Source organism: Astatotilapia calliptera, chromosome 7, assembly GCF_964374335.1.
Source record: "Astatotilapia calliptera chromosome 7, fAstCal68.1, whole genome shotgun sequence".
In the NCBI taxonomy this organism is placed as follows: Eukaryota; Metazoa; Chordata; class Actinopteri; order Cichliformes; family Cichlidae; genus Astatotilapia; species Astatotilapia calliptera.
Genome location: NC_137428.1, coordinates 53,272,070 through 53,299,744, shown reverse-complemented (window position 1 = coordinate 53,299,744; position 27,675 = coordinate 53,272,070). Strand labels below are relative to the sequence as shown.

The 27,675-nt window shown below is 42.6% G+C and overlaps 1 protein-coding gene across 1 annotated transcript; it reads right to left on the bottom strand.

The window, feature by feature from the left end:
- Positions 1-998: 998 nt before the first annotated feature.
- Positions 999-27,340, bottom strand: camk1db (calcium/calmodulin-dependent protein kinase 1Db). The gene is made up of 11 exons (XM_026175465.2): positions 26,770-27,340; positions 13,751-13,882; positions 11,493-11,567; positions 8,574-8,712; positions 7,872-7,998; positions 7,539-7,614; positions 6,008-6,120; positions 3,938-4,016; positions 3,126-3,213; positions 2,853-3,015; positions 999-1,293 (listed from the first exon to the last, which is right to left on the bottom strand). The coding sequence occupies exons 1-11, from the start codon at positions 26,862-26,864 to the stop codon at positions 1,142-1,144; spliced, it is 1,239 nt and encodes a 412-aa protein (XP_026031250.2). The 5' UTR covers positions 26,865-27,340; the 3' UTR covers positions 999-1,141.
- Positions 27,341-27,675: the final 335 nt, after the last annotated feature.

The window sequence follows — 27,675 nt, the reverse complement described above, 5'->3', positions numbered from 1 at the left end:
TCCAAATATGATTCCAGGTTTTTAAAGGGAGAAAAAAAAAAAAACTATTTAGCAAGACTGCTTTAAAAGAAAGGAAACATCTCTGGCACATCAGAACAATATGCAGTATTTTAAAGGAATAACCTCACCATGTTCACCGAAACAGCAGAGCTTGATCACTTGGAGTTTGGTCAGCTTCACCTTCACGTCCCTGCAGATCCCTGAGAACTGGTCACAGAGCAACAACGTGTGGTCGCCCTCGTGTGGTTAAAGAGGACTTCACAGTCACGTCAATCAAGTCATCAAATAAAACAGCAATTACAAACTAACAACTAGTAGATACTGTATCGTACAATTCGGCAACTTCAGTTTGATTTAATAACACATTTACATGATTCTGCGACTGGTATTCTTACAAAAATTCATAACGTATTATAAGAAAATAAATATTCCAATACATTAGTGCAACGCAGTAGTCCCCTCAGCGATCGCCGCCATGATTGAAAACACACCGTCCTGCTTCACGTCCACTCACTGAAAAGCTAAAAAGGAACAACATCACTACCGTCAGGAGTTTACGATGCCGTGAGCCAGAAAAAAAACGAGAAAGTTCAGAGTGCAGATGATGTCACAATTAGTAACCACAGCTTGAAGCTTATATTTCACTTGCATAACACAACTCCACTCAGCAGCTCCAGGCAGGACATCGACACAAGGCATACAGTGGAAGGTCCCGTCCCAAAACAACAGAAAAGACAGCAGCTTCAATAAAGAGTTTCCTTTAGTGTGGCACTTCGAGACCAGACACTCTTTTATCTGCCAGGCAGCCCTGATCCAGGCTGAGCACGGCCTCCACACAGTAACACCTTCGGTCGAGAGGCTCCCTTCACCCCACCTCTGTGCTTCCAGGTCTAAATGACAATGTGAAGGGAAGCAGAGGGGGAAGCTGTGCTGATCCAAATGGAGCTGAGCCAGCGCTCCTTAAATTCCTCCCGTTTCTTGTTTTTCGTTTTGGCAGAAACTGATGGGAGGTGGCGGGACGGGCAAACTGGGTAACGACACTGAATCACGAGGCCTGGGATGGGTTTTTTTTTTTTCTTCTTTACCCACCCAAGTCTCAAAGCTCCGTGGTCTCCCAGCTCACCTCCCGCGGAACCTGGCGTCATTTAGTCCCCGTGTGGATGACGGTAACAGTGGAGGGTCGTGGCCTGGGTGGCTCAGCCGACGCTGGTGGCTCCTCTCGAGTGGGAGAGGGGGCATCTGAGTCCTGATGGTACGCTTTAGCAGCACATGGCAGAGGATCTATAGGGTGACCTGTGGGAGAAAAAGATTTCCTTCAGCAATGAATCACATGCCATTAACTCTAAGATAAAGAAAGTTGCCAACAAATAATAATGAGCACGACCACAACTGCTTGCTAGATCTCCTGTAACAATTGAACCCTGTAGTTGTAAGTTAAACGAATAAATACTAAAATATTGTAAATACTGGATTATTTAGTCATCTATACATGTTAATCACAACCCACAGTGCAGCTGATTTTTGCGTAAACAGCCCTTGAAAAACAGATCTACAGATGCTTCAGAGAAACAGTGTTTGTGAGCCTCTCTGTACGCCAATAAGAACCCATCATTTTATTCAGCTTCTGCCTTTTTATGGCTACTTGAGCCTTTATTTGATCCTGGATCACATAAATGGTAAAACCATTGATAACACTTTCATGTTGTGCATTACAGCAGAGTGATTCAACTGACAGCGTTCCTGCTGGTTATTTTTATTAGCTTTTAATTAAAAAAAAATAAAAAAATCCTCACATTTGAGAAGCCGCATTGATTTTTTTCCCCTTTGTCAAAGATGTGTTTTTGTAAAAGTGGATCATTTTTATAATAACATGCAAAAGTCTTAAGACAATCTGGATTTCTCTATAATTTTCTACCTTTGGTAGCCATCAGCCAGCTTGTGGTACAAGCTGGCTGGACGCTGAACCACTCTTCTTTGCACAATTTAGATCATTTAAATGGGTTGGTTTCCTTAGTCCACAAATTTTCAATATGATTGAGGTCGAGGATTCAGGAAAGCCATTCTAGAAGGTAAACATTAGCTGTCTTTATGCATTACTACACTAGTTTTGATGCGTGTTTAGGCTCATTGTCCTGTTGGAACACCCAGTTGTGTCTAAGTTTCAAATAACTAGCTGGTGATTTGAGGTGAAGTTGAAGAATTTGGAGGAACCATACTGTTGTACCTCTAATTACTGATGACCATTTGAACCAAAAATTTTAAATTTGGATTAATCTGACCTGTTGCCACTGATTTTCAGTCCAGTACTTGTATAATGTGGAATACATCAGCCTTTTCTGTCCGTTTCCCTCCCTTAGATATGGTTTCTTAACAGTCACTCTTCTACTGAGACCATTTCTGATGCTTCAGCGAGCACTGGGCTGATCAACCGAAGCTTTGGTGGATTTTTTTTTTCAGTTTCTTAAGAACGTGCCTTTCAGACTGAGTAAAGAGCAGCCAATGTCCAAATAAAAACTCTGAAAGGCTTTCAGAAAGCCTGGAGAGCTAATGCTCACGACCACTTTCAAAATCACTCCTTGTTAGGAAAATAGAAAGAAATAGGGGGGTGGTGGCTCAAGACTTTTGCACAGTGTTGTAAGCGCTGACATCAAACTAAATTCAACAAAAAATTAAATTAGGACCACATTTCACATGTTAAACTCCATTTAGACTGTTTAATTTGAAAAAACTCACAGCTCGAGAGCTTGTTAAACAGTTGTCATTTAGCTTAATGAAGTGGGCAGGAGAGTGAAAAGGCTGCGCTGAGCGTGGCGCTAAAACTGAGACGTGGTCGTGTGTGAAATGTCACTCACAGTCCTTCAGGGAGAGCGGGGCGCAGTCCACAGACTGGCTCTTGGCTGGACCTCGGCTCTGAGAGCTGGACACGGAGCTGGAGCTGGAGATGCTGCTGCCAAAGCTGGTGCCCAGCTGCAGGCGTCTCATGTGGCGGATCACAGCGGTGGCGTTAAAGGCTTGCTGTGAAGAGATGTTGTAAACAGACAAGAGTAACCAAGACAGAGAAAATATTAGAATATAGTGTTTTTTTCTTTTGTGATATTGAACAACTGAGAAAAACGAAGTCTCACCCTCCATTTGCTTTTGGCAAAGTTTTTCCTCATCTGTCGACTCACTGACTCGTGTATGTTCTTACACAGAGCAGTGTCTCCAGCAATCCTGAAAACAAAACAAAAAAACAGATCAAATATAAAAGACAATACACACAAACCAAAACAGCATTACCCAGAGGACTTATATTTGTATGTGTAAAATCCTCATGCTGTTTTCCAATTTGCTGCCGTGATTTTTTTCCCCATTCAGCGAAAACGTCTTTGATTGATGGGGCGATGTTTCAGCAGGTGCTCGCACACCGTATCACGTTCTGCCTCATTCATCACAATATCTCGGCACGAAATATCGTCAATGAAAGTCATTTCTCTCAGTTACGACACCTGTTACCGGTGTCACAAGCCACATATTTATATCAGAGGGACCACCTGCCCGAAACCTCGAAAATATGCATCGCTGGCTAAAGGACTTATTGGCCACCTCAGCTGGAGACAGCAGCCCACGCCATTTTTCTCGTTAAGCTCTGATGCAGGCCTGGGAAGACATCCCAATTGTTCATCAGAGTCCACATTCTTCGAGGATCCTTCACGACACCAGCCACTAATTGGCAGCCATTTATTCAGCAGATTTCTCTCCGAGGGCCGGCGATGCAGAGCAGAGGTGGACTCGCGGCTCGAAGCCATGGTGACAGATGACAGTGGGAGGACGAGCACCCCGTGATAAATGCGTAAGCCCGGCAATCTGCGTAACACTGCTGTGTAATCGCACCGAGATGTGTGGTTCCCTGTGATTGTCTGGATGGGACGCAGTGTGGCGACGGTCAGTTTCTCACCAGGGGTGCTGAAGGGCCTGATCGCAAGTAAATCTCTTCTCTGGATCCTTCTCCATTAGGCAGCTGATGAAGTCTTTGGCTGAGGAGGGAATTAAAAAACAAAAAGTCAAAAGTTCATCCAGATGAGAAAAAAAACTATATCATTCAGTAACAGGCTCCCACTCCTCCTGCGACCCTGAACTGGATAAGTGAATTTATATGATATTAATACAATTCTAGACAAAACGCATGTAATTAAATAGATAAAGAGAAACCAAAACTGCACAATAAATTCAGAGTTGAAGTCTCCAATTAAGTATTATTATTAGTCGACAACCATTAGAGTATTAATAGCGAATTGGTCCCAAGCCTGCATTCTTTCTAATGCCCAGCAGGTGGCAGTGAAAAGAAGTCTAAATATATGGAGGTCTATAGGAAAAATGAACTTCTGTCTCACTTGGTTTATGACCTCAGTAAACACTACCCTCATCAGTCTATGGTCTCATTCAGTAGTTTTAAGTCTTACTGAACTCAACGTGATGTTCATTTAGTAAATAATGACCCACATTAGAGTCAAAAGAGATGATGATGCAAAGTATGCTTTAAGCCAGGCCGGCATGAACATGCAGTGTCTTTAGGTTTCTTAGTTATTTCTGCCCTTTGCTCAGCAGCCTCCTTTTTTTTCCTCATGATTTAAGCCCTCATTAAACGCTTTCCTAATGAGTCTCTTGTCTCAATCCCTACTTTCATGCCGTCCATAGAGACTGATCATTTATGTCCCATTTAGAGTAAAATAAAGTAAACAATAACAAGCAGGGTATTCTTTATTATCTGGCTACCCAGATGGCTACCCCGTGGCTAACATGCTGCGACCATACGAGTGTGCAGCAATGTGGGTGTCTCTGTCAGATCCACATATTGCTTGTTCAGAGATAAGATGCAATAAGGTATGCAAGGGAAGCATTTCCAAAATTATGTGCCGTGGCCCCCTGGAGAGCTGTGAAGTTACTGCAAGGTGGCTGCAAGAAGTCACTTAATGACAAAAAGCTTTTAATTTGTTTTATACGTCTTCTCTATAGAGGAAGTAAAGCTTCTACAAATTTACAATGTACATGTACAAAGCAAAGTGTCTGTAGATTAAAGTGAATCAATGAAAACACAAAGATGGAGATCCTTCATAGTCTCACATGATGATCAGAGCTGGTATTATAGGTTTGGACAGATGGCAGAAGATTTTGAGAGATTTCAGTTCGGGAATGGGCCCATGAAAGTACAGTTCTTAGAGTAGATTCCTTTTTGTTCTAAGGCTGTCGCTAGCATCCCAGCTGATTTCACAAATACACCTTGGCAAGGAAACTAGCCAGCTTGTGCTAACATTAGCTAACAAGCTCAACACACCTTTCAAATTATCATTACACCCAGTTTCAACAGACAAAAATATCAAAACTGAAAACTCTGGACTTCAAAACACACACAGAACCTAAAGGTGGCCAATTTTGATACATACACTTAGTGGCCACTTTCTTAGGTATCTGGTTGGACGCCCTTTTGCCTTCAGAATTGCTTTAAGTCTTTGCAGCACAGATTCATCAAGGTGCTGGAGACATCTCTCAGAGATTTTGATTCATATTGACATGATAGCATCACACAGCTGCTCCAGATTGGTCAGCTGTACATCTATGATGTGAATCTATTCCACTGCACCCCAAACGTCCTCTGCTGCACATATATACAGTGACTGTGAAGACCGTTTGAGTACAGTGAACTCACTGTACTGTGCTTTGAGGGAAGGAAACAGCAACTGAAATGACCCGTTGTTACAACCAAGGTGCGCACAAGAGCATCTCTGAACTGAGCATCTTGTAGCAGATGAGCTACAGCAGCAGTAGACCACAGCAGTCAGCTAAGAACAGGAAACTGAGGTGATGCTATCATTTCTTCTATTTAGTGACACAATTTACATTTTTGGATTTGGCTAACCATGGTCTAGTTATTTCTTCTACATAAAATTTCTAAGTAAAGTACAGAATTCATGAAATAGAAATGTTACCATATTTCCCTCCAACACAAAGACTGACAGCTAAAACTCACCAGAGTCAGATATGTCGTCCCAATACGGCGCGTCAAACTCATAGTCTGCCTTGAGGATCTGCTCAAACAGCTTCGAATCGTTCTCATCGTAGAAAGGAGGATAACCACAAAGCCTGAAAAGATGAAGAGGGTGCGATTACACAACGACGGCCAGTGTGAAAGCCATCATCAAACTTTAACCCAAATCTAAAAGGATTTGCTGTGGTCCAATCTCATTTACAAGCAGTTTGATTTTTCGCATAGCACGCAACAAGAGGCGCCTCCGAGGGATTATGGCGAGCACATGAATACAGAGAGAGAACAGTCAGAGGCACAGACGGTGCGGGCATTCAAATTACACATGTGCAACATGATTGGGAATTTTTGCATTATTATTATTATTATTACTAAACTTTTTTCTACAGCAAACATCAGGCAGAAGTGTCTTTTGTTAACATCAGAAACACTTAATGACCTTAAAATTCGCTGCACTTAAGGAAAAGATCATTACACCAGGGATCGACACCACTTTGCATAATTAGGTTGGCGGCTTTGTGTAACACTTTCTACTGAAAGCCTTCCAGGCTTTGAATTATAGGAAGAGCAGCTGTTTAGACTGCTTTTATATACTGCACTTTATTACTTTTCTTAAGATATGAAATCCTAATTGTCCCCAATTGCACTTATTTTATAATTTTATATACACAAGGTCAAGAAATGGCACCAATAGTCAGCCTGCAACCACTTCAGAGATCCGGGCAGTACAGAGGTGATTCCTAATAACTTAGTTGAATCACTTAACCGCTTTTCATCTTTGTCCAATTCTTGATCTGCTCAAAAATACCGGCTTCCTAGCATTTAGCTCGTAGCATTACTGCGCACAGTGCATCCTAATAGATCAGCTGACTGCATGACTAGAGAGACCGCCGTTTATCTTTCATTTTCAATCTTATTATCTATTTCATTGTGTTTGCTCACTAATATATCTCCCTTTCTTAATCAGGACACTTTGAGCAAAGAGGTTTTTAATCTCACTGAGGTTTTCCGCTCAGTTTCTGATCTGAATAAAGAGTTTCTGTTTAAATGGGGGCCTATTATGCTTATTTACAGCTCAAAGCTTCTTCTTCTTTTTAATTTAGGAACTTCACTAGAGGGGCTTTGTTTGCAAAAATCCCTACAGATTTTATGCTGGCAGTAAATAATCATTTTTAGCCATTTCGTCCCATTCACTCCTAATTGTCAAGGAATCCCCATGAGCACACTTTAGGGGAGATGCAGCTGGTTTTGGTGTTGTGGTCCATAAATAGGCTCTGTCTACTTGCTGGGTATCCCATGACTGTTGCAGATTTCCCTACATAAAAATGATAAATAAATAAATTTAAAAAAGTAGGAAGTAGAAAAACAACAAAGCTGTGAATCACAAGCTGATTCACTTTCTCATACTTTTACCTCTTTATTTGGAAGTTTGACCGTCTGTATAATAGGACAGAAACAAAGGAAAAGCATGCTCCCTGTATGAGAACTAAGGCAGAATTTTAAAATGATTACTCACAGAATATAAGCGATGACCCCAATAGACCAGCAGTCCACAGCTTTACTGTAAGGTTTCTGTGCTAAAACTTCAGGAGCTGCAACAACAAAATGTTCTTTTTTTAAAAACATCATATATATTTATGCAGTAAAGCAATGCTAGCAGTTTTCTGCATGCACGACGCCACAGAGGCTGGAGGACAATGTGAATATTTGGTGGAGTGCCTGAAGCAGATGGCTAAGGTTAACCTGCAGCTACTGGCAGATTAAATTAGGTCACGTTCAGCCAGCGAGACCATCTAATTGTCTCTGAGTAAGTTTTCAGCAAAGCCAGGGCGTCAGAGGGCATCCTCACCGACGTATCCTGGCGTCCCACAGGCGGTGGCCATCACGCCACCTGTTCCCTCCATCTTTGACAGGCCAAAGTCACTGATCATGATCTTTGAATCGTCGTGAGGACTGAAATACAGCAAGTTCTCAGGCTGAAAGCATAAAAGAAGACAAAAGCTGAAACCTATGCATTTGCATGTCTGTCTGCGTTTAGTTAGAAGTCATGTCATGTGTGCGCTGGCAGCAGTTGTGGCAGTTCTTTGTCTACATTTTGCTACGAAAGACATTACTTAAGCTATTTTTAACAACTTTTTACACAGTCTCTAATTGGATTAAATCATAAAGCCGCAACATTTTACATCTAAAAGGTCAAGTCTGGACACACATTGCTGTAAACGTTAACTTGAGTGGTTGGTGGAAGGCAGCCACCAGATGATAATCAGATTCTTCCGATTAGACTGATGTTAGTCACCAAGACATTAAGATGTCAGGCAAAATGTGACATCCAGGAAGCTCTGACGGTTTTTCAGAAAAGGAAAATCCCTGACATTTAACCTTTGCGGGTCATGAGTACTGAGTATAATGGCACTCGCACAGGTTGAACAGCGGGGATTTCCTCCTTACAGGGTGACTGAAGCGGTTTCCTGGTTAAGCACTAAAAGTGCAGTCAGCTCATCAACACCAACAAAAAAAGAAGTTTGACTATGAATATCAAATACCGCAGTACCTTTAGATCTCTGTGTACTATGCCCATGGAGTGCAAATAGTTGACTGCGTCCAAAACTTGCCGAATAAGCCGACTGGCATCCATCTCTGTGTAGAAGCCCTTTTCTACAATGCGGTCAAACAGCTCGCCTCCAGACACCCTGTCAGTCCACGCACACAACAGCAGAGGGAAAGGTTACATAAAACTGTATTTGCAGTGCTTTACAAAAAGCAGGCGTAAGGCAAAGAAAGATTAAACGCATTACTGTTTTTCATTTTATGTATCACTGTTTGCTCTTTCTAATTTGATATTTCATTTTAACACCACAAATTCTTGCCTGCTTGCATTTTCCCCTTGAAGCTGCTGCACGCCTTACATGCAGCAGTGAATGAAAGGGCCCTTGCACAGGAAAAGTGTGGGCTTCTTTACTTATTTGTACCTGCACGAAAATCTCCAAACCAACACTCCGGATCGCTCAAACAGCCTTCCTGTTGAAGTTCACCCTCAGGGATTTCCTCTAAATCTCTACTGAAGCTCCTTGCATGCATTTCTATAGTTTAGTCACTTCTTGTATAATCCAATTTATGCCTGCAGTTTAAATTTGTTTAGCTTTTAGTCACTTCCCAATGTAATAGTTTTTTTTATTTGATTAAAATAAACAACTTATAAAACACAACAACCTGTAAGAAGGAAGGAAAGGAAGCTAAAAATAGGCATCTTCTTGTTTGCTTCATCTGTATGAAATGATCTACTTTGCGGCTATGAAATATTGCTAAAGCTCTAAAATACCTTCTTTTTTAATTCCATCTATGATGACTCATTATGCAGCAGTCGTTTATTATTGTTTGAAACTGATGAACCAGCTATTTTCAATGACTTTAAACTGCAGCTACAAAAGGCAAAACTCCCACCAAAAACACTGACTCATATTAAGTTAAGAATATGCGCTTTCATATAGTGCTACCAATAAGATTTACGTAAGTGAGACTTCGGAAACACTAAGCACCTTTGAGAGATACAAAGAGGCCGGGTAATGGATGGCTAAATTGCTGGTGCATCACTCACAAATGCTGTGAAATTATCCGGGGAGGGAAAAAGGTGTCAGAAATCATGAAGACGTGCAGTTTGCAGGAAAACGGCATAATGGCAAAGAAGAATTTCTGCAGAGTGCCTTTTATCCCACAACTTCACTCCACAGACAGCTATGCATGTGCTCCTCATTGTTGCTATAAGGATAAATTGATCATCTTTCTTGTAGACAATCGGATAAGAAGACTGATACCATCCTCCCATCTGTCCCCTAAAAGTGATTCTTAGCTGCACAGTGAGCTTAAACAACCGTGGAAACAGCCATACCCGACAATAAACACGAAAAATCTTATTAAGTAATTCATTCATGACAACAATGTGGAAAAATGGGAAAAAAAGTGCAGCTTAAAGGTCTGAGAAGTGATGGCAGAAGTGCCTTAAACCTGCTATTTTTTTGAGGAGGCTAGCAGTTAGCAACTTCTTTGGTTAGAAGTCTGCATAAATGTCTATGAGAAAATAAGCCTACTGTTCATTTGATCTACAGCCCCAGTAAACCTTCTCCTGGTGAGTCTGGCATCTCAGTAGCAAGTTTCACATGTTCATTCTGAAAATTACTTGTCCCTGTTACTCCTTGTCCCTGTTAGAGACAAGGAGGACAATATAGCAGGCTGTGCTACAATGTAAACATGAGTTATCCCTTGTTTGTTATACCCTCAGAAGCTACTGCTAAAATGCCCGAAACTTCACTTGAGGCTGGATCCAAAAGTCAAGTCAGTGGGCCCAGTTTTGGTGAATAAAACAGTAATAGCTTATCAGTCCACTACTTAGCATTTGTTAGCAAGTATCTCCTGCTGTGAGATGCACCCACCAAACCTGCTTCCCTTACTTCAGGGGTGTCCAACTCCAGGCCTCAAGAGCAGGTGTCCTGCAGGTTTTAGAGGTGTCCTTAATCCAACACAGCTGATTTAAATGGCTAAATTACCTCCTCAACATGTCCTGAAGTTCTCCAGAGGCCTGTTAATGCAATAATCATTTGAGTCAGGTGTGCTGACCCAGGTTGATATCTAAAGCCTGCAGCACACTGGTCCTTGAGGCCTGGAGTTGGAGACCCCTGCCTTACATGATACCGCTGCACTCTCATTCAAATATCGTATCGTTTAGCTCCAAAATAAATAAATCAATAGCCCGCAAGTATCCCATATGGCAATGCTGATGTTACAAAACAGTGACTATGTCCATCTTTTATATACAGTCTATAGCCACCATCCGATTTCAAAAACACTAATATGGCAACAAGGTCGATCCTCAGCACAAGGTCTGAAAAAGGCACTTCACTGACCAGCAGATCAGCTGTCACTGTGGTTACGTCCATCTTTTATATATAGCCTGTGGATCTATGCACATCTATCACATTATCTGTGATATTTGTTTCTTTCTTAAAAATAAAATTCAGTAGTGTCCATTATAAGCATGTAGCTCCTTGTAAAATCTTTGTAAAAGCTCATGCTTTTTTTTGCCTCTAAAGTTAAGCCAAGCTAGCTGTTCCCAAGTGTTTCCAGTCTTTATGCCAAGCCAAGATAACTCGTGGGCTCAGCTTCATGTTTACTGAACATATAAGGGAATGTCAACAATATACTGATTATTATCTCTGCAAGAAACACAAATGTGACCTAAAGTACTGCATGGAAACATACTCGTTAGTTGTTGTTGTTTTTTTAAATTGCACTACTCTTACAGAAATGGACTCCTGTCTCTTTAAAGCATTGCTGCATTTACTTCAGCAAAGATGTCTCAAGGATATTAAAGACACTTACTCAAGCAAAAAAAACAAAGCAACAAAAAACCACATTATCAAAATGACAAGCCAAATGGGAAGCAAAGAGCTGACCAGTGGTGGCTTGATGTACTTACAGCTGCATTATGAGGTACAGGTGGTTTGAGCTCTCATAGATGTCCTCCAGAGCCACTATATTCTCATGCTTTATCCTGCAGAAGGAGAAAAGAAAATTCACTTTTCTTGCTGTCAGCTTCTGTTCATTTCAGCACAGGCTACAAATGAGGTCTAATTAGACTTTTCTTTGGTTAAAATGATGCCCTGTCGACTGAAAGCCCTTTTTGCTTTCCATTATAGAATGTGTGCACGTCCACAGTTACGAAAAATGAACCTAGTGTAATGTATTGTTCATACAGGGTGGGGGAAATTAAAAAAAACCTTTTGTAAATGGCAGCGAGTGTGGGGATTCTTAGATGACACGGAGCGATGAGTCATGAACGGCAACCCCTGTTAGCAGGAGCACCTGAAGAAAATAACACAGATGCTGGGAGAGCCTGTGTCCAGGTAACCAAGATAGGGGAAAAAAAAGTGTGCAAAGGCAAGGTGATACACAGATGACAGAGCATCTTCAGAAGGGCCAGTGTGGGGGTGGAAAAAGAGGAGGCGGGGAGAGTCTCAAAGGACCAAACAATCTTCACAACTTCTCTCCTTTTCAAAGTCCAGAATGAAAATGAGGTTTCGGTTTGAGGCCTGTTAGACTAACACAGACGAGTAAAGGGTAAGAGGACGAGAAGGAAAATGGATGCGTAACCATGACAGGGAGGGGGGGGGAAAAGAGAGGAAGTCAAAGGATAGCAACTGTAACCAGGCACTCACTTCAAGAGTGAGTGATAACTGAGCTTCTTGCAGCAATTACCCATCAGGCCCTGGAGGAGGATGGAGTGTCACCTGGTGTCAGAGCAATCCTATCATACCCTGTAGGTGTGTGGGTGTGTGTCTATGTGTGTACACGCAAAATAAATCGATAGATGGGATTAGGTGAGGAAGTCACTTAAGCCCGACAATGACTGTTAAATAAACTGAGACTAAATAAACCAGCTCAGGGTTGCAGAGAAAGAGAAACAAGTTTCCCCAGAGGATGACACGAACCTTGCTAAACAACCCTGCAGCTGGGTCAACAAAGTTCCTCGAAAGGCCACTTGAGTCTCGCTTCATCATTCAGTGAAGTTAAAATACCAAACTTTAAATCAGAGATAAACATGGCACAGTAAAAACAATTTAACAGAGATTCTGCCAGGCTTCACTGACTTGGAGTTCAGCAATGTTAGCTTGAGATAAAAGGGTTTTTGTTTATTAAGGGCACCATCTGTCAAATATTTTTTTGTGTGTGGATTGTAAGCATAGACTGTATATAAAAGATGACCACAGTCATAATTAAATTACCCACTGGTGACTGCTTAACATTTTATGAACACCATCTTGGTGTTTTGAAACTTGATGGCATTAGCGCGAGGCGGCTCTAGCTGAGATTTTTATGGGGACAGAGCAAGTTCGTAGAGGGCCGTGAAGACCTGGTTTGGTAGCCCCTACTGTTCATTCAGCTGAATTCTATTATCATGCTTGCACTAAGCAATGCAGTTCGGTAATAATGAAAAACTTAAACATCCATCGCCTGATAAGTTACTGCAGTGCAAGTTTAATTTAATTATTTGGTTAACAGTAGCAATGTGCAGCAATCATGGTAACAAGCATGACGGAGCTGATGGGCCTGTGCAGCTCCAGCTTCTACAGCTACTTTTAAACCGCTGAAAATTGCAAAACAAATTAAATGTGTTGAGGACGTTGTGCGCTCACAGTCAGCTGTTCTAGTGTGTGGTGAGCTCATTAATTCACTTCTGCACCTAAACAACATCTCTCTCCTGTTCGCCCCCTGCTTTGCCTCTGCAATCTAGAAGATATTTTTGCACTTTTATGACTGCTACATTTCTTTATGAGTCCACTGAGCGTGTATGGTTGTAATTATGTTTAGCATGTCTGAATGGAAGTGCATTTTTCAGCTTTGTGGAATAGCAAAGTGTCTTGAGTCAAATGTCCCCCCCTGTCATAGCTAGCTGTTCGCCCTCTGTATACGCTCTGCTCCCAACCCTGAACCCAAGTCTGCTGTCTTTTTTATACAGTCTCAGTGATTGCACTGTCCTGAGGTCTGTGCTCCAGTTCTGGTGCATGAAATTCTACTTTATGAGTCAGGTTCTTTTCCAGATTAGCAAGTCTCTGTATCTGTGCAATGTGCAGTCTTCTCACGAGCTTGGAAGCATTAGCTGATAACTAGGGCACCGCATCATCCAAATAGGGTCACTTCTGGCACTTTTACATGCAGCCTATGTGAGGTACCTACTTCCTTAGGACGGCAATTTCGTTTTCAATGCTCGTCTCCTTCCCCTTGAGCGCTTTTTTCGGGATACACTTGATTGCAACCATCTTCCCCGTGGCCTTCTCCCGCGCCATCACCACTTCAGAAAACGCACCGCTGGAAGAAAGCAAGACAGAAAAAGAGAAAGAGTCCTGCTTTATATGCGCTCAGACAATATTGACACATCATCAGTGAGTAGATAGGGGGCACTCAGAGGCACACAGGCCAGAGTACACAAACGGCATATTGGGAATATTTACTGAGAACTGGCCAAGTCCCCGACTATGGCCAGCAGCCTTCTGTGCTGGCGTACGCTTGACGCTTGCGCGCAGCCAAAAGCACAGCAAACACTTTTAAAACCTCGAAAAACACCCATTTAGGATGGCAGATAGCGTGTCTTCCTCTGCCATCTGCTTCCATACGTGAGCGCCTTTAAAACCAAATACCAAATTAGGGGAATATTTGCTCAAGCAATCTGTATCTGTTGCCATGATACCACATAGATAATAAAGCTTGCTGAGCAGGAAGCGTGGTGACTTTTTTCCTTGTTTTTATTGCACACCTTCAGGATGGTTCGATGTCAAGCTCTTAAAGATTTACTGGGTCACGTGAGCTGGGCTTATTATGATCTAAAAGGCAGATTATTGATTAGCACACAGTCTTACAACTCTAATGTCTTTCATTAGGATTAAAGGATAACACAGAGGAATTATTATTCAAAAAGGTGGTGCTATAATATATCATGTAATTATTATAAGAAGACTCCTTATGACAAAATTACCGAGTTTCTTTTACTCAAGTTGCAAAATCAACCATCACATTTAAGCCCAAAATAGTTTGAAATATTTAGGTTACTTCCTGTATGTTCCTTTTACATCTGAAGGAGCAGACATTAGGGCTTCCTCTTGCAAGTATATCTATATTATCCACTTTTCCGGTTTCTACGTGCTTTTACATGTTGTTCTTATTGTAATGTTAGAGTATTGGTCGGTTCTCGGTTGGTGAGAACGGGTCTCCACCGGAAGATTCTGGCAGCAGATCCAGAGCACAGTAAAGACCACAGACACCAGCTGCAATTCAAGATAAAGGAACTGGAGTCTGTGCAACCTGCAGGATGAGCTCCTTCCTGGAGAGGCATCTGAATGATAAATGACTACTACTAAAGTACCACGGCCAGTAGGGCTGTGCCACATCATGTTACTGAATTTCCCGGAGGAACCCACCCGAGGGATTAATAAAGTTTCATCTATGTTGTCTGCAACAATACCAAGTTTAGCAACAAAATCCATCTACATGCAGGCTATAACGAAACAAGCCCAGGCATGTCTGAGACGGAGAGTCCATGTCCGCCTGACAACAGTTTAGTTCTTCAAGTACTAAATTGTTGTCACAGCTGCTCCAACAAAGCCTAGTATGTTTCAAAATATGCAAGAAAACAGTTCCAGCTAAAGATGGAAACAAAAAAATGCTTCACAGAAAGAAAAATATCCACATCATTTATTACAACCAGGCTACCGAGGAAGAGCTGCTACAGCTGGCGACGCGTCACCCCAGGAAATAAATGTTTCTCTCGTGCATAGATGATGAGTATAGGCAGTAGGTTAAACTCCCTTCAACCCAACGCCATAACCTGATGTGCACCTCTCAAGAAAAGTAACTGCACATCGGGTTATGTGGACACAGCACGCTGAAGTGGTTTAGATTTCCCGCTGAAGCATATTTTTTTTCAGTTTTATTAGGTGACAGTACTGACAAGTTTTTTTAACTATTGTCAAAACTGGAAACTTGTTTCAATAGATTCACACTACTAATTGGGAAGTACGTGATATTAATGGCAGCTCATTGGAAAAGAAGGAAAATGCCCTTCGTTTATTACATTACTGGATCAAAATTAAAGTCTATGTGTGGATATACAGAAAGTGAAGATCTACAGTGTTCCTAAACCCAGTGCGACTAACATCAAAGGCTCCATTATGTTTTCATAGTGTAATCACCACCTCCCAACAGGCTGTAAACTCAGCGCCACTGGCTGCAGTAAGTCCCACCATGGCCATCAAATCCACGCTAATCCCCCATCCCTCCCTCTTACAGAGGGGGGAGGGTCAGTCAGTATCGTGGTACACAAACAGAGGCCTGTGTGGGCAAACGCACACTACTTTGTTGCAAAGCCATGCTCCAGGTGTGATGAGGTGGAGTGCACTCACCGCAAACAGAACGGTGAAGGCTGGAAGCGTGCGCCCTTCTGACTTGACCTCATTCTGACATATGATGTGGGACCATATGCAAATTCAAGGGCTTGTGCAGGTGAATGAGTTGGTGCACTACTTGCTGGCCTGTTACAGCACTATCATCCCACCACAGCTGCTGCTGCCATTAAGGCAATGGGCGTCATTCTTATTCAGCACACGCCACCAATTTCCACAGCTGTACGGACATTCGAAGTGCAAAATTCCTCCGCCATCAGCACGCGCCGCCTGACAAGCAACTCTCGAGCGTGGTTTTTCAGAGCATGTGTTCTGCTTTCTGCAGCAAAGGAAACACAATGAAGAAAACCACAGGAAGCCTATGAACTCACTGAGAGAGCATGGTTAAGGGTGTATAACACGGTTTCGGTCCCCCTTGCTCACTAGACTGACAGGCAGCAACATCACTTCCTGTGAATGACAACTTACAATGTCAATGCATGAAGCATGACAAACTGTGCTGCAAGCTCTGACTCAATTAATTCTATTAGTTCATCATTCACAGGAAATAATACGTGTGATCTCTGCTAGAAGCATGCATATGGCAATGCTGCTGCCCACACACTGCGTGTGCACATGCATACACATGGATGCAGTTATGCAAGAATTAAACTGATCAGACAAAAACTAAGTTTGCCAAGTAAAAAACTATTAAAGCAAAAGTGATGAATATTTTCAAGCTCCATGTTTCAGATTTGAGAATTGACCTACTCCAATCTAGCAAGTGGAATTAGTTTAGTATTTTATAAGCTGCATAATTAACTGAGGAGTGACAATAATCATTAGCGAAAGTGCAACTTAACTAAACAGCCATTTGGGAGCAGCACTAAGTGATGAGAGAAAGAGTCATCGAAATTGGACCCTTTATTGAACCTTATCTCAATATATTACGCACAATGAAAATGACTGTATGCCTGCAAACTGTTCCTGACCCAGTGTCAAAGACTGCACAATCAAGTCAGCACACTGACTCAATAATGTCTGAATTTTAAGTTCCTCCCAGAGCCACAGAGCTCCCCGTTTCGCTGCTCTTGGATGACAGAACGAGCTGTGTGTGACAGTCTGCAGTCACACAACACCACCATGTGCAGATATCCAACTCAAACTGGCTGACTAATGCGAAATGTGGGCTGCTCTCTGTATGAAACCAGAGGCTGATGCTGCAGATGCAGATGCAAAGCGAGCCTCCTATCTCTCATCTAGAAGAAAAAATAAATAAATTCTAGGCCACGACCTCAGCTGGTTGTTCTTGGCGATTATAAAAATGCGGGGCAATTTTGACGGAGGAAGTACGTTCATGGAGGAGGTGGCGGGCTTTGACAACAGAGCCTTGCTTACTGATATTCACAGACGGTGCCTGCATTGTGTTACTGCGGGGTAATCACACTGATTCATCTTGTGTAAGATGCATTAGAGCGGGCAGTTACGCAACATATGGGATGGAAGAGTCGGAAGTCGATAATCCAGGTAAGGTAATACCTAAAGTCATTCCTGAAAAGTGAGGCGACACCTTTAAATCAGACACAGAAGCGATGATGAAACCTGAGTCGAGTTCGAAATCAGTTCAGGGAAACCTTGTGGGCTCCCTCATTAAGACTGGAAACCAAAATCTAAAGTCAGGCTTGTAGGATACAACATTTTCTCGCAGAAGGCTAAACTGCTACGATGGTGGCTTAATTTTACAAATTTTCAGCCACGATCCCTCAAAATCTGCTATCATCAGTGTGCAGTCTTTTATTGTCTATGTGGAACACATAAAGTAGTGCCCTTCAGCCATAAATGAAACCATAGAAAGTCTGGTGATTACGCTTCTCCACAAAGATGAGTCAGGCCTTGAGCACACAAACTTTCACAGGACCTGAAAATGCATTACAGAGAATGAACACACTACACAAGAATTTCTAAAGCCTAAATTGTTCATCAGTCCACAATAAGGCAACGTGTCCACAATGGAAATTCAGGAGTGTTACTCCTCTCCCTAGGAGTGGGTGTCCTGCAAAGCTCGCACCAAGAGAACAGCGTGTAATCCTGAACGAGGTGATAAAGAACCCGAAGTAACAGCTAAGCACCTGCAAAAATCTCTACAACTTGTTAAAAATCCCATTATTAGGGGGAAAAATAAAATTCTGAATAGAAATGATGTTAATGGAAGGACATGAATGTTCCACCAAACTTCTGGGATGTTCTGCAGGCAAGGTGAGTTAGAAGCTGAATATGGCACACTATGTTTGAAGCTTAGTTGAGGGAACAATGAAAAAGCAAGAACTTTTAGAGGAAAGTGCGATGTGAGGAGAGGTTGGCAGATGCAGATATGACAAAAATGACCTGAAGCAAACCACTGAACGGTCAAAAGAAAAAGACAAAGATTCAACATCATTGCCCTGATGTTAACCAATATGGGATGCTGTGGCAAGACCTGAAATAAGAGAAATTTTGATGATATCTGACTGTTGTCCAAGTCTCGTCAGCAGCTGTAGGACTCATCTAATGGAGGTTGGTGCTACTAATGGAGCATAAGCTGCATCTGTGAGCTTGCAAAATACATCCAGTCCCTTTAAAACTTCAAACTTCTGGGACTGATCTGGTCAGTTAAGCAGAGGGGTTTGTTAATCAGTTTCAGCTGCTTTGGTGTTATTAGGTAGTTCGGCTCCACCCGGATGGCATATCAATATGTGCCATCGCCAGAAGGTCTGCTGTGTCTCTCAGCACAGTCTCAAGAGCATGCAGGAGATTTCAGGAGAGGTAGTTACTCCAGGAGAGCTGAAAAGGGCCGAAGGTACTTAACCCATCACCAGGAACGGTATTTACTCGGTTATGGAAAGAGAAACTGGATCAGTACTGCCAGAGAACTACAAAATGACCTCCAGCAGGCCACTGATGTCAGAAACAGAGTTCATGAGGGTTGTCTGAAGGCCGACGTCCACCACTGTGGAACCCAACTGGCATTTACCATAGATTACCACAACTGGCAGGTCGACCTGTGAATAAACTAGAAATTAACAGTTTTTCAACAAAAATGAATCTGGCTGAATCAACTGACACAAGAGTTTGCCACTTACTGAATGAAGAGATTTAGCACTTTAGTAATAGAAAAGAAAAATGCAAAATATTGTCTGTAGTAGAGTAGGCTGAATATTTTAATGTTGGGTTCTGGTTTAAGAAATGCCAGTTTGCAGAAAAATAAATCAAACATTCCCTGCAGGAGGGGGATTTCTCTCCAACCAGCCAAAAATGGCTTTCTGCCTGTTAAACGAACTCGACTAATACATCCAGTGAAATCCAGCAGCTGTTAAGGTCCCTACAAGTGGAGCTGGGAGCCATTATTCTAATACCCTGTGGACCTCAGGCTACTTTCCAGTAATGTGCAATTTGAGGTCACTGGACTGATGATGAAAAAGAGAGCGATGGTCAGTTTACAGGCTGTTAAGAGCTACTGGTGCCCACAAAGAGCTGAAAAAAAAAAAAAAAGGTTTCTGCCAAATATTTCCCAAGAGCACAAGATAATCTTGTCTGAAACCACAGATCAGTCTGTCAGATAGCAGCTGAATTATTTTAATAAGTGCAATTACATTTCCTGTGCTCTGATACAGGGCAGCTTTGTATCCTTCCAACTCTCCGAGTACACTGGATAACACAACATGGCTGTGCAGGCATTCACTGCGGTCAGAGGTGCCACGGATGCAAATGGAAATGTCTGTGCACAGTCAGTGTAGATGGAGAACAGCAGTGATGGTGGGAAGTGGTAAACAGTCTTCTTCAGGCAGAGCAACCAAGGTCCTCTATCATCCTAGTTGCCTAGCTTCCACTTTCACGGCATTCATGCAGCTTTCAAGGACCCAACTTGTTTCAGAGAATTATCAATGCACAGAGGCAACAACAGTCACTTCAAAACCAACAAGTGGGGCTCTGTGAGAGGACAGCTCAGTTTAATATTGGTGTTTATTTATGAATGTCAAACTTAGAGAAAAAAAGATAATTTTCCTAAACTGGAAGCTAAGTGAGGACAACTTTGACACTGCAATTTCAGAATGTGGGATGTAGAACACATCACAAAACACTCAAAGCAGATGTAGTTGGAAAGCATTTTGGACTGCATTTGAGCCACAAAATGTAGGGAAATAAATAATGTTTTAGAAGATTTGCTTTAGTGAAGTACAGGTGTGCAGTGCTCTATGCAGTCCTGTGAAAGTGCTAGGCACACCATTACTGCTTCCACGGGAACTGATAGGGTAAGTAGCAGCCAAGAGCTGATAATCAAATACACTTGATTAACTGATCATCAGCAAGCGGGAGAACCTCTATAAAAGGAGAAGTTCTGGCAGTTTGCTGATCTGGAGCATTAAGGTGTGCATTAACACAATCCAAAGTCTTCCCAGGAGTGGACGTCCCAGCAAATTCACCCAAAAATCAGACCATGCAATGCTCAAAAAACTGCAAAAAAGCCAAATATCTGCAGGTCTCAGTTAGCATGGAAAATGTTAAAGTTTATGACAATATGATTACAAAAAGACAGAACAAGTCTGGCTTGACAGGACAAAGCTTCTTCTCTCAGAAGAACATGGTAACACAAGTTAGCTTAGCAAAGTTACATCTGAACCAATCACTTCTGCAACAACGTCCTTTGGACAGATGAGACCAAACAGGAGATCTTTGCTCATAATGAAGATCAAAGCAAAGCATATCAGCACAAACACCTCATATGAACTGTCAAACACGGTGGTGGAGGGGTGATGATTTGGGTTTCTTTTACAAACACAGGACCAGAGGCATGTACGACAAAGCAGAATTATATCTTATCCAGGTAACTTTGTGGTTACTGGGGTTTTCTGTACTTACAAAGAACAATCATTTCTTACTAGGGTGCATCCCCCATAGTAACTTATTCTGCAAACCTAGCCTGCTCAAGGAGTTGAAAATCAACAGGTATGAAATCACCGACTATTGACCAATCAATTCTCTGGAAATCAGCATCACTAATCAGCAGCAAGATCGATTTTTATTAGTGTCTAAAGTTTTTGTGTTTCCCAAATGAACATCAGTAATAAATACTAGAGATGGACCGATCCGATATTACCTATCGGTATCGGTCCGATACTGACCTAAATTACTGGATCGGATATCGGAGAAAAATAAAAAATGTAATCCGATCCATTAAATATCACGAAAGCACCTCACAAAACTTGCAACACGCCGTAACTCACCTCAGAACGTTAGCACGTTGGAGCAGTATGCATCACGTGATAGAGCGGCTGTGGCATGCGGGACCTGTCGGTGGTCTGGATAGCATTTGGAGCTTCGCTAGCAACCCGGCATTTCATCTCCGACAAAGTTATCCCCGAGAGAAGTAAAGCAAGTGTGTAAGTCCATCTCTGAATGTTTGTAAAGCATTCCTACGTTAAGCTTAACAAGCGATATATGGAGCGACTGCCTCTCCTGCTGCTACTTCAATCATGAAACTGCTTAACGATCAGCTGATCGGCTTTTCTGTCGCGAGTCCGTGTCTCTAGTTTGCTTTTGGCCCACTTTGCACCAGAAAGAGGAAACCAGCGGCTGAACAACAGCAGCACGTTTAAGCTTGATCAGCTGTTGTTAGAATGTATTTAATATTAGTTTCTACTCGAGGATCTTTTTCTACGTAGCTGACGCTGGTAACTGTGCAGGGGCGGATCTAGCAAAGTTTAGCCAGGGGGGCCGATAGGGCATTAACAGGGAAAAGGGGGCACAAAGACATACTTTTCTTTCTTATTCTCATTTAAAATGTCTAGCTTTTAATAAATAATTATCTGACACCCAAAGTTTTAATTTGATGTAAAATGAATAGAAGTCCATTATTGTATATAGTGACTATTAAGTCTAATATATATACCCTAGTAAGCTATAGTACTTTTTCCTTTGGGAAGGTACGATCTGTGCAGTCTGCAATTTTGTTGAAGAAAGATGTTGAATCTATTTAATATTTCTTGAAAAATAATTGATTTCTGTGCATTCTCTTTCACACTGCATCAAATTAAGGTTGATTACGTCGATTAAGCATCATGAGGTGGAGTGTGAGGGGTGGTTCCCTATTTTTTATTTATTTATTTTTGTTGTTGCTGGGAGTTGGAACCCTATTAGTTAGGTTGCTTAATATTTATGCTAAGTACTCTTTAAAATACCAGAATAGGGAGGATGGTGTAGGTTTAAGTTTATTAGATTGATCAGTATTGCTGAACTATGACATTTTTTTTTTCATACAGGTATAACAGAATAGCTTTAGTGTAGTTGTTGTTTTAAACTTGAGTATGAACTTATACAAAATGCAGCAAGATATTTAAAAAACAGTTTTTTTTATATCGGATTCATATCGGTATCGGCAGATATCCAAATTTATGATATCGGTATCGGTATCGGACATAAAAAAGTGGTATCGTGCCATCTCTAATAAATACAGATTCTTAGATGCTGTTTTCTTTCTTGACTTTTTCAACTTTTTTTTTTTTTACCAATAGGCTGTAAACAGTCTTGCTATTCAATATGCATCAATAGATGAATCAAGTCACCTATTTGTTCCTTTGGACTTTATATCAATCACAGGTAGACTAAGCCTACATTTGAATTCTGTTTTTGTATTTACATGCCATTAGAACATTAAACATCATTGGGGCTTTCGATGAAAGAATAAAAACTAATGGTCCAACGAGATCATAATCCATCAGATTTTCCCACAGTTGGCAAACAGAATAAATTTTATTAATATAAAAGTTCTTTTCCACTTTTACTGACCACAAAAGGAGATCGATCAAAACAAATAAATGTGATTGGTCAGATGATGCCAGCACCACCCCTTTCATGTGAACTTGCTCGTATCTAGATCAGGACAACCAGGGTTAACATAGCGAGTTGATAACACTGGCTTCACACAAAGCTGGTTAAGGTAAGTGGATCCAGGTAACTGGAAAAATACCCTCTGCATGTCGGGTTTTCCTTCATTGTACCTGGGCACGTTGCAGTCACCGAGTTAACCATGAACTCATCTGCATCCTAAAGTACTGTAAAGTGAAATGTGAAGCCATGTTTTCAAAGCTTGACTGAAAAACTGCTGAAAACAAAAAGAATCAAGGTGGTGCAATGGTCCAGTCCAAGCCCAGACCTCAAGCCCATTGAAATGCAGTGACAGGACATTAAGATAGCTGTGCATAAATAAATGCCAACAAACCTCAATGAACTGAAGCAGACAAGGGGGACAAAACTCCAAAATTCCTGCACAATGATCTGAGAAGCTGATGACGCGCCATGGAAAACAACTACTAAACATGCAAGCTCTAAGGAGCCTGAAAAGAAAGTGACTGGACTAATTTAAATTTCTTGAAGACATTTCATCTTTTATCCAAGAGACTTTTTCCAGTTCTAAAACCAAACGCTGGAGAGTCCCAGGTATTTAAACCTTATCGGCATTTAAGAACCTGTTCCTTAGACCACCATGACCTGGATGACTGAGAACCTACAGATTTACTAAACATGCAGTTTTTATATCCCATTGACCTCCGACAGCTATGGTTCACCCCTATTCATTTAGAAAGGGGTCCTCAAATAACTCCTAATAAGCATTACCAAAATGGCTTGCTTTAAAAGAACGGGTTCATTCTCAAGTCTCTCATAAAGTCGGGAGGAAGCTGCTGGTGGAGACCAAAACAGAACAATTAAACTGGGGTTAATATTAAGCCTCTGTTCATCAAGTGGACACAAACGTAACTCAACCTGAAGAGAAATGTGGCCAGTGTGTTAACAGTAAGTTCAAAATTTTAAGCTTTAAAGATAATAAACTATGTAACAGACACATTATCTATATCAAACTCATCTGTGGCATTAAATACAATCCAATTATCGGGTTGCTGAAGTGTCTCACCTCACTGCATCTTACATAAGACTCACTTATACAAGAAATCTTGCATAAGGGACTTAAAATGTTTACACAATGGGGAAAATAGCGTGCTGACAGTCAGACTCTAGTATGTTAGTAATATCTCAGTCAAATACTTCAAAATCTCACAACTCTTCGCCCACTGGGATGTCTGAAGCTGCACTCGGGTAACGTCAGCTTACTTAACTTGCTCCAACAGGCTATCAAGCAGCTTAGGGGCCTAAAATTAGGCCAGAGTCGAGCAGAGCTGAAGTGATGAGGACTACCTTTCAGTGGTGAAGATCTCATTAAATCAACAACAACAAAAGAGCTGGGAGAGAAGAGCGGCCAAGACCATTATAGTGTCACGGCCACAAGCTTCCTGTTCTAAAAGTCCTATCAGTTTCTGATCAGCCGCTCTGGCCTCCAGCTACTGTTCGGATCTCATCTCTTTGTTCTCGTCTTGTTCGCACCGATGTGAACTTTCTTTGCAAGAGGGCATCCAAGCATCTCAGAAACAATGCGGGCAGTCGTTGCAAAGAAACATTCACCTCCTTTATCTCAGGAGGTGTGATCATTGCGGTGTGCGTTTGAGAACGATAACACATTCAGAGCGTTTCGAAGAATAAAGGTGACAAGGTTAAAATGTAAAGATCCACTCCAAGCATGAAATGCATGATTAAAGATCAGTAAAATTAACTTTAACAGGCAGAATAGCCATTAGTCCAATGTTACTATGCATCAGGTTCTTAGGTTTGCCATTGTAACATAAGAAGGAAACACTTGTGAAAAGCACATCAGAACAAGAGCACAGTAAATTTTTTAATGAGCTTTCCATGTTTTCTTTGGCAGCAGGACACTTCCAGAGGGATGATCCCTCTCGGACAGCGATTTGGAAGCCTGACAACTGAACCAACAGTTGAAAGGTGGAGCAAGAGGAGGAAGAGGAAGACAATCTGTCCCCTCCTTCGACCAGCAGCACTTCCTCTTCCATTTTAATCCCCAGCGAAAGCTGCGAGCTCGCTGGGCTTTTGTGCCCCAGGTGGCCTGTTGTGAACCCGGGAGTGCAACAACAAGCCACTTCCTGATTAAGACGCGTAGGAACAAGTAAAAATGGCCCTCACTCGAATTCAGCCAGCCAGGCAAGAGGAGTACACGCTGTACGGTGTGTGCCATTACAACCGAGTGCTGACGAACCAGCCCCGCAGATGTGTGCTGGGTCGTGGGCGGAGGGTTGTGTGTTCCTCCAACCTGGCCATTGTGTGGACAGTAAGTCTCAGTGAAGATGATGATGATGATGATGATGATGATGATGATGATTCACTGGTCTTATTCAGAGGCTCTTCACACACAAATGAAAGCCTTGCGGGGGGGGGGGGGGGGGGGGGGGTGAAAAGAAACAGAAAAATCAGAATTGCCTCTAGGCAGGAATGTCTGACTGTTTAGTCCAGCAGCTGAAGTGTTGAGTGCGCTTTATGAATCACCAATCTCAGAGAATTTTATGATGCTGCTAGAAAAAACCCAAAAACAAAAGAAAGCACAGCAGATCTGCAGTCACGCTGAACAGCTCAAGTTTCCCCCAAAATGAGAGGATGATGATAGGATACAGACTAATCAAAGTTTACACAAGGGGACGATGCTCCGAAGAACAAGCCACATAACCATAGTGACCAGAGACCTGTCTTTTTGATTTTTTACTGTGCTTCACACCAGTTTCAGCTAAATTAAAGAAAACAAACACGTTTCCTTGGGGAGACTCCATCCCTCAGCATCTCATAACAACATCAACACCACAATGACTACTTCTCAGGAAAGAGGAGGGGGAAACCATCTCTCTGGGGGGGGGGGGGGGGAGCAGAGCAGCGAGAACTGCACTCTGTTAAACGTGTGATAACACCTAGCAGTCTATCACAAGGCTGCTTGGATCGTGTGAGCACGACCTGCTCTGGCTGTCTCCTGTCGCTCATTCACTCAGGCTCTTCTGTCTGTGCTGCATGACTTATTCAAAGAAGAAAAAGGCATGAAGTCAGGCAGCACTAACAGCAGACCAAAATAAACTGTGGAATTCGCCTGCTCTGTGGTCCAAGGGCAAGGGACTAAGTTCAGCCAAAGATGAGGGGAGTGGAGGAGTGGAGGGTGGGGAGGGGAGGTTTCCCTAAAAACAAGTCCACACAAACCAGAGCACAGCAGTTTACTGTACAAACAAGAATCTGCCACAGTGACACAGATCCATAAAACCCCAGACGTGATCTTTCTCAGCTCAAATACATCCCTCTGTTTGGAGAAGAGAGTCAAGAGGCCGACAGAACAAGGCACAACACCCACTAAAGTCCTCACAGATGGCCCCCTTAATTTGGGGGAGCTGATTTCTTCATCATCATCATCATCATCATGTAATGCAAAAGAGGCCCCCGCTGTCTTTGTCACAGTTGTGCCGATAAATAAATGTCAGCCTTAACAAAGCTCTGGATACACGCGTCAGTCCTGGGAAAAAACATAAAAGCAGAAACATGCCGCAGTAGTTTCTGAATGAACCATGACATAACGGGGAGGGGGGGCATCACGCGAGTCTGACTTCACACATGATTAAGATCCCCCCCCCCCCCACACACACACACACTGAACAATAAACTCATCAGGCTCCAGGTCTGGGTTTAAAACGCCTCTATCAGCGGGCTGTAAGTTTCTGCCTGCGTCTGTCACCGTCAACCAGTTAATTCAGCACACATTCAACAGCTGTCAGTCAGCGCTCATTTCCGCCAAAACCGCTACACTGTGGCATTGTTGTCTTGACACCAATTTGCACAAGTGGACACAAAGTTGTTGGTTTTCTGTTGTTGTTTTTATCCGCCCGCAAAGCCTGCGTGTATCGCGTTACTCACGTCCCAAGGACTTCCTTGAAGTCAAAGATTTTCTTGATGTCATCGACATGCTTTTTCCAAGATCCATCGCTGGACTCGCCGTTTTCTTTCGCCATTTCGCGCAGGGGTGGGGGGAGGAGAAGAAGAAGAGAGAGAGAGACAGAGAGAAAGAGGCTGCCGGAGGATCACCAGTCGTCTCACCCAACCCAGGAAAAAAAAAGAAAAGAAAAGTAATGCACTTCTCTATTTCGCCAAGGGCTTCCTGGCTTTCTGTCAGCACAGTCTATCTTGCCTCCTGAGCCCTTGCATGCAGTCAGGCAAACCCAAAGGGGGTGTGGGGGGGAGGTATGTCCTACTCCGAGAGGTTATTTCACTAATCTGTTTGACGTAGCGGATCCCAAGCCTGAGCTTCCCCGGTGCTCAGATCACTGTGACGGGGGAAACACAGGCTCTCCCCCTCCTCCTACCCCGGGCGGGATTCAGTCAGTGTTCATGCGGCGATGCTTTGAGCAGAGGACGGGCTACTTGCAGGAGGATGACACTTGGCAGTCGCATCCGAGCTGCTGTGCCATCGAGTCACACCGACCGCCCTGTGGTTGTTATAGCAATAGGAGGAGTGGGAGGTTGCTGCTCCCGCCTATCTATCTGACAGCGCAGGCAGCGATTTAAGTGTTCGCATTGCAGCAAATCACCGGCCCGCTGGAAAGTCCTGGAGTCATCGGTGTCAGCGTCCGTCTGTGCGGCAAAAATAGATTGTCACAGTTAACACAAGTCTGTGTTTCTGCGTCTGGGTGTTGCACATGTGCGTTGGATTTAGAGGCAGGTGCGTAGCTAGGAGCAATAAGGGTTCATGAGCAGCAGGGGATCCTTGTTTCCACCCACACCCCCATTTCGATTTTCTGCAGGGTTTGTTTTTTTTTTGTCTTA

Bases quoted from the DNA above. Each gene is read 5' to 3' on its own strand.
- camk1db (XM_026175465.2), bottom strand. From the start codon at position 26,864: ATGGCGAAAGAAAACGGCGAGTCCAGCGATGGATCTTGGAAAAAGCAT. The intron at 13,883-26,769 runs GTGAGTAACGCG...GCTTTCTTCCAG, and splicing joins TTCAAGGAAGTCCTTGGGAC to CGGTGCGTTTTCTGAAGTGG. The intron at 3,214-3,937 runs GTGAGAAACTGA...TTTTGTTTTCAG, and splicing joins CAGGCCCTTCAGCACCCCTG to GATTGCTGGAGACACTGCTC.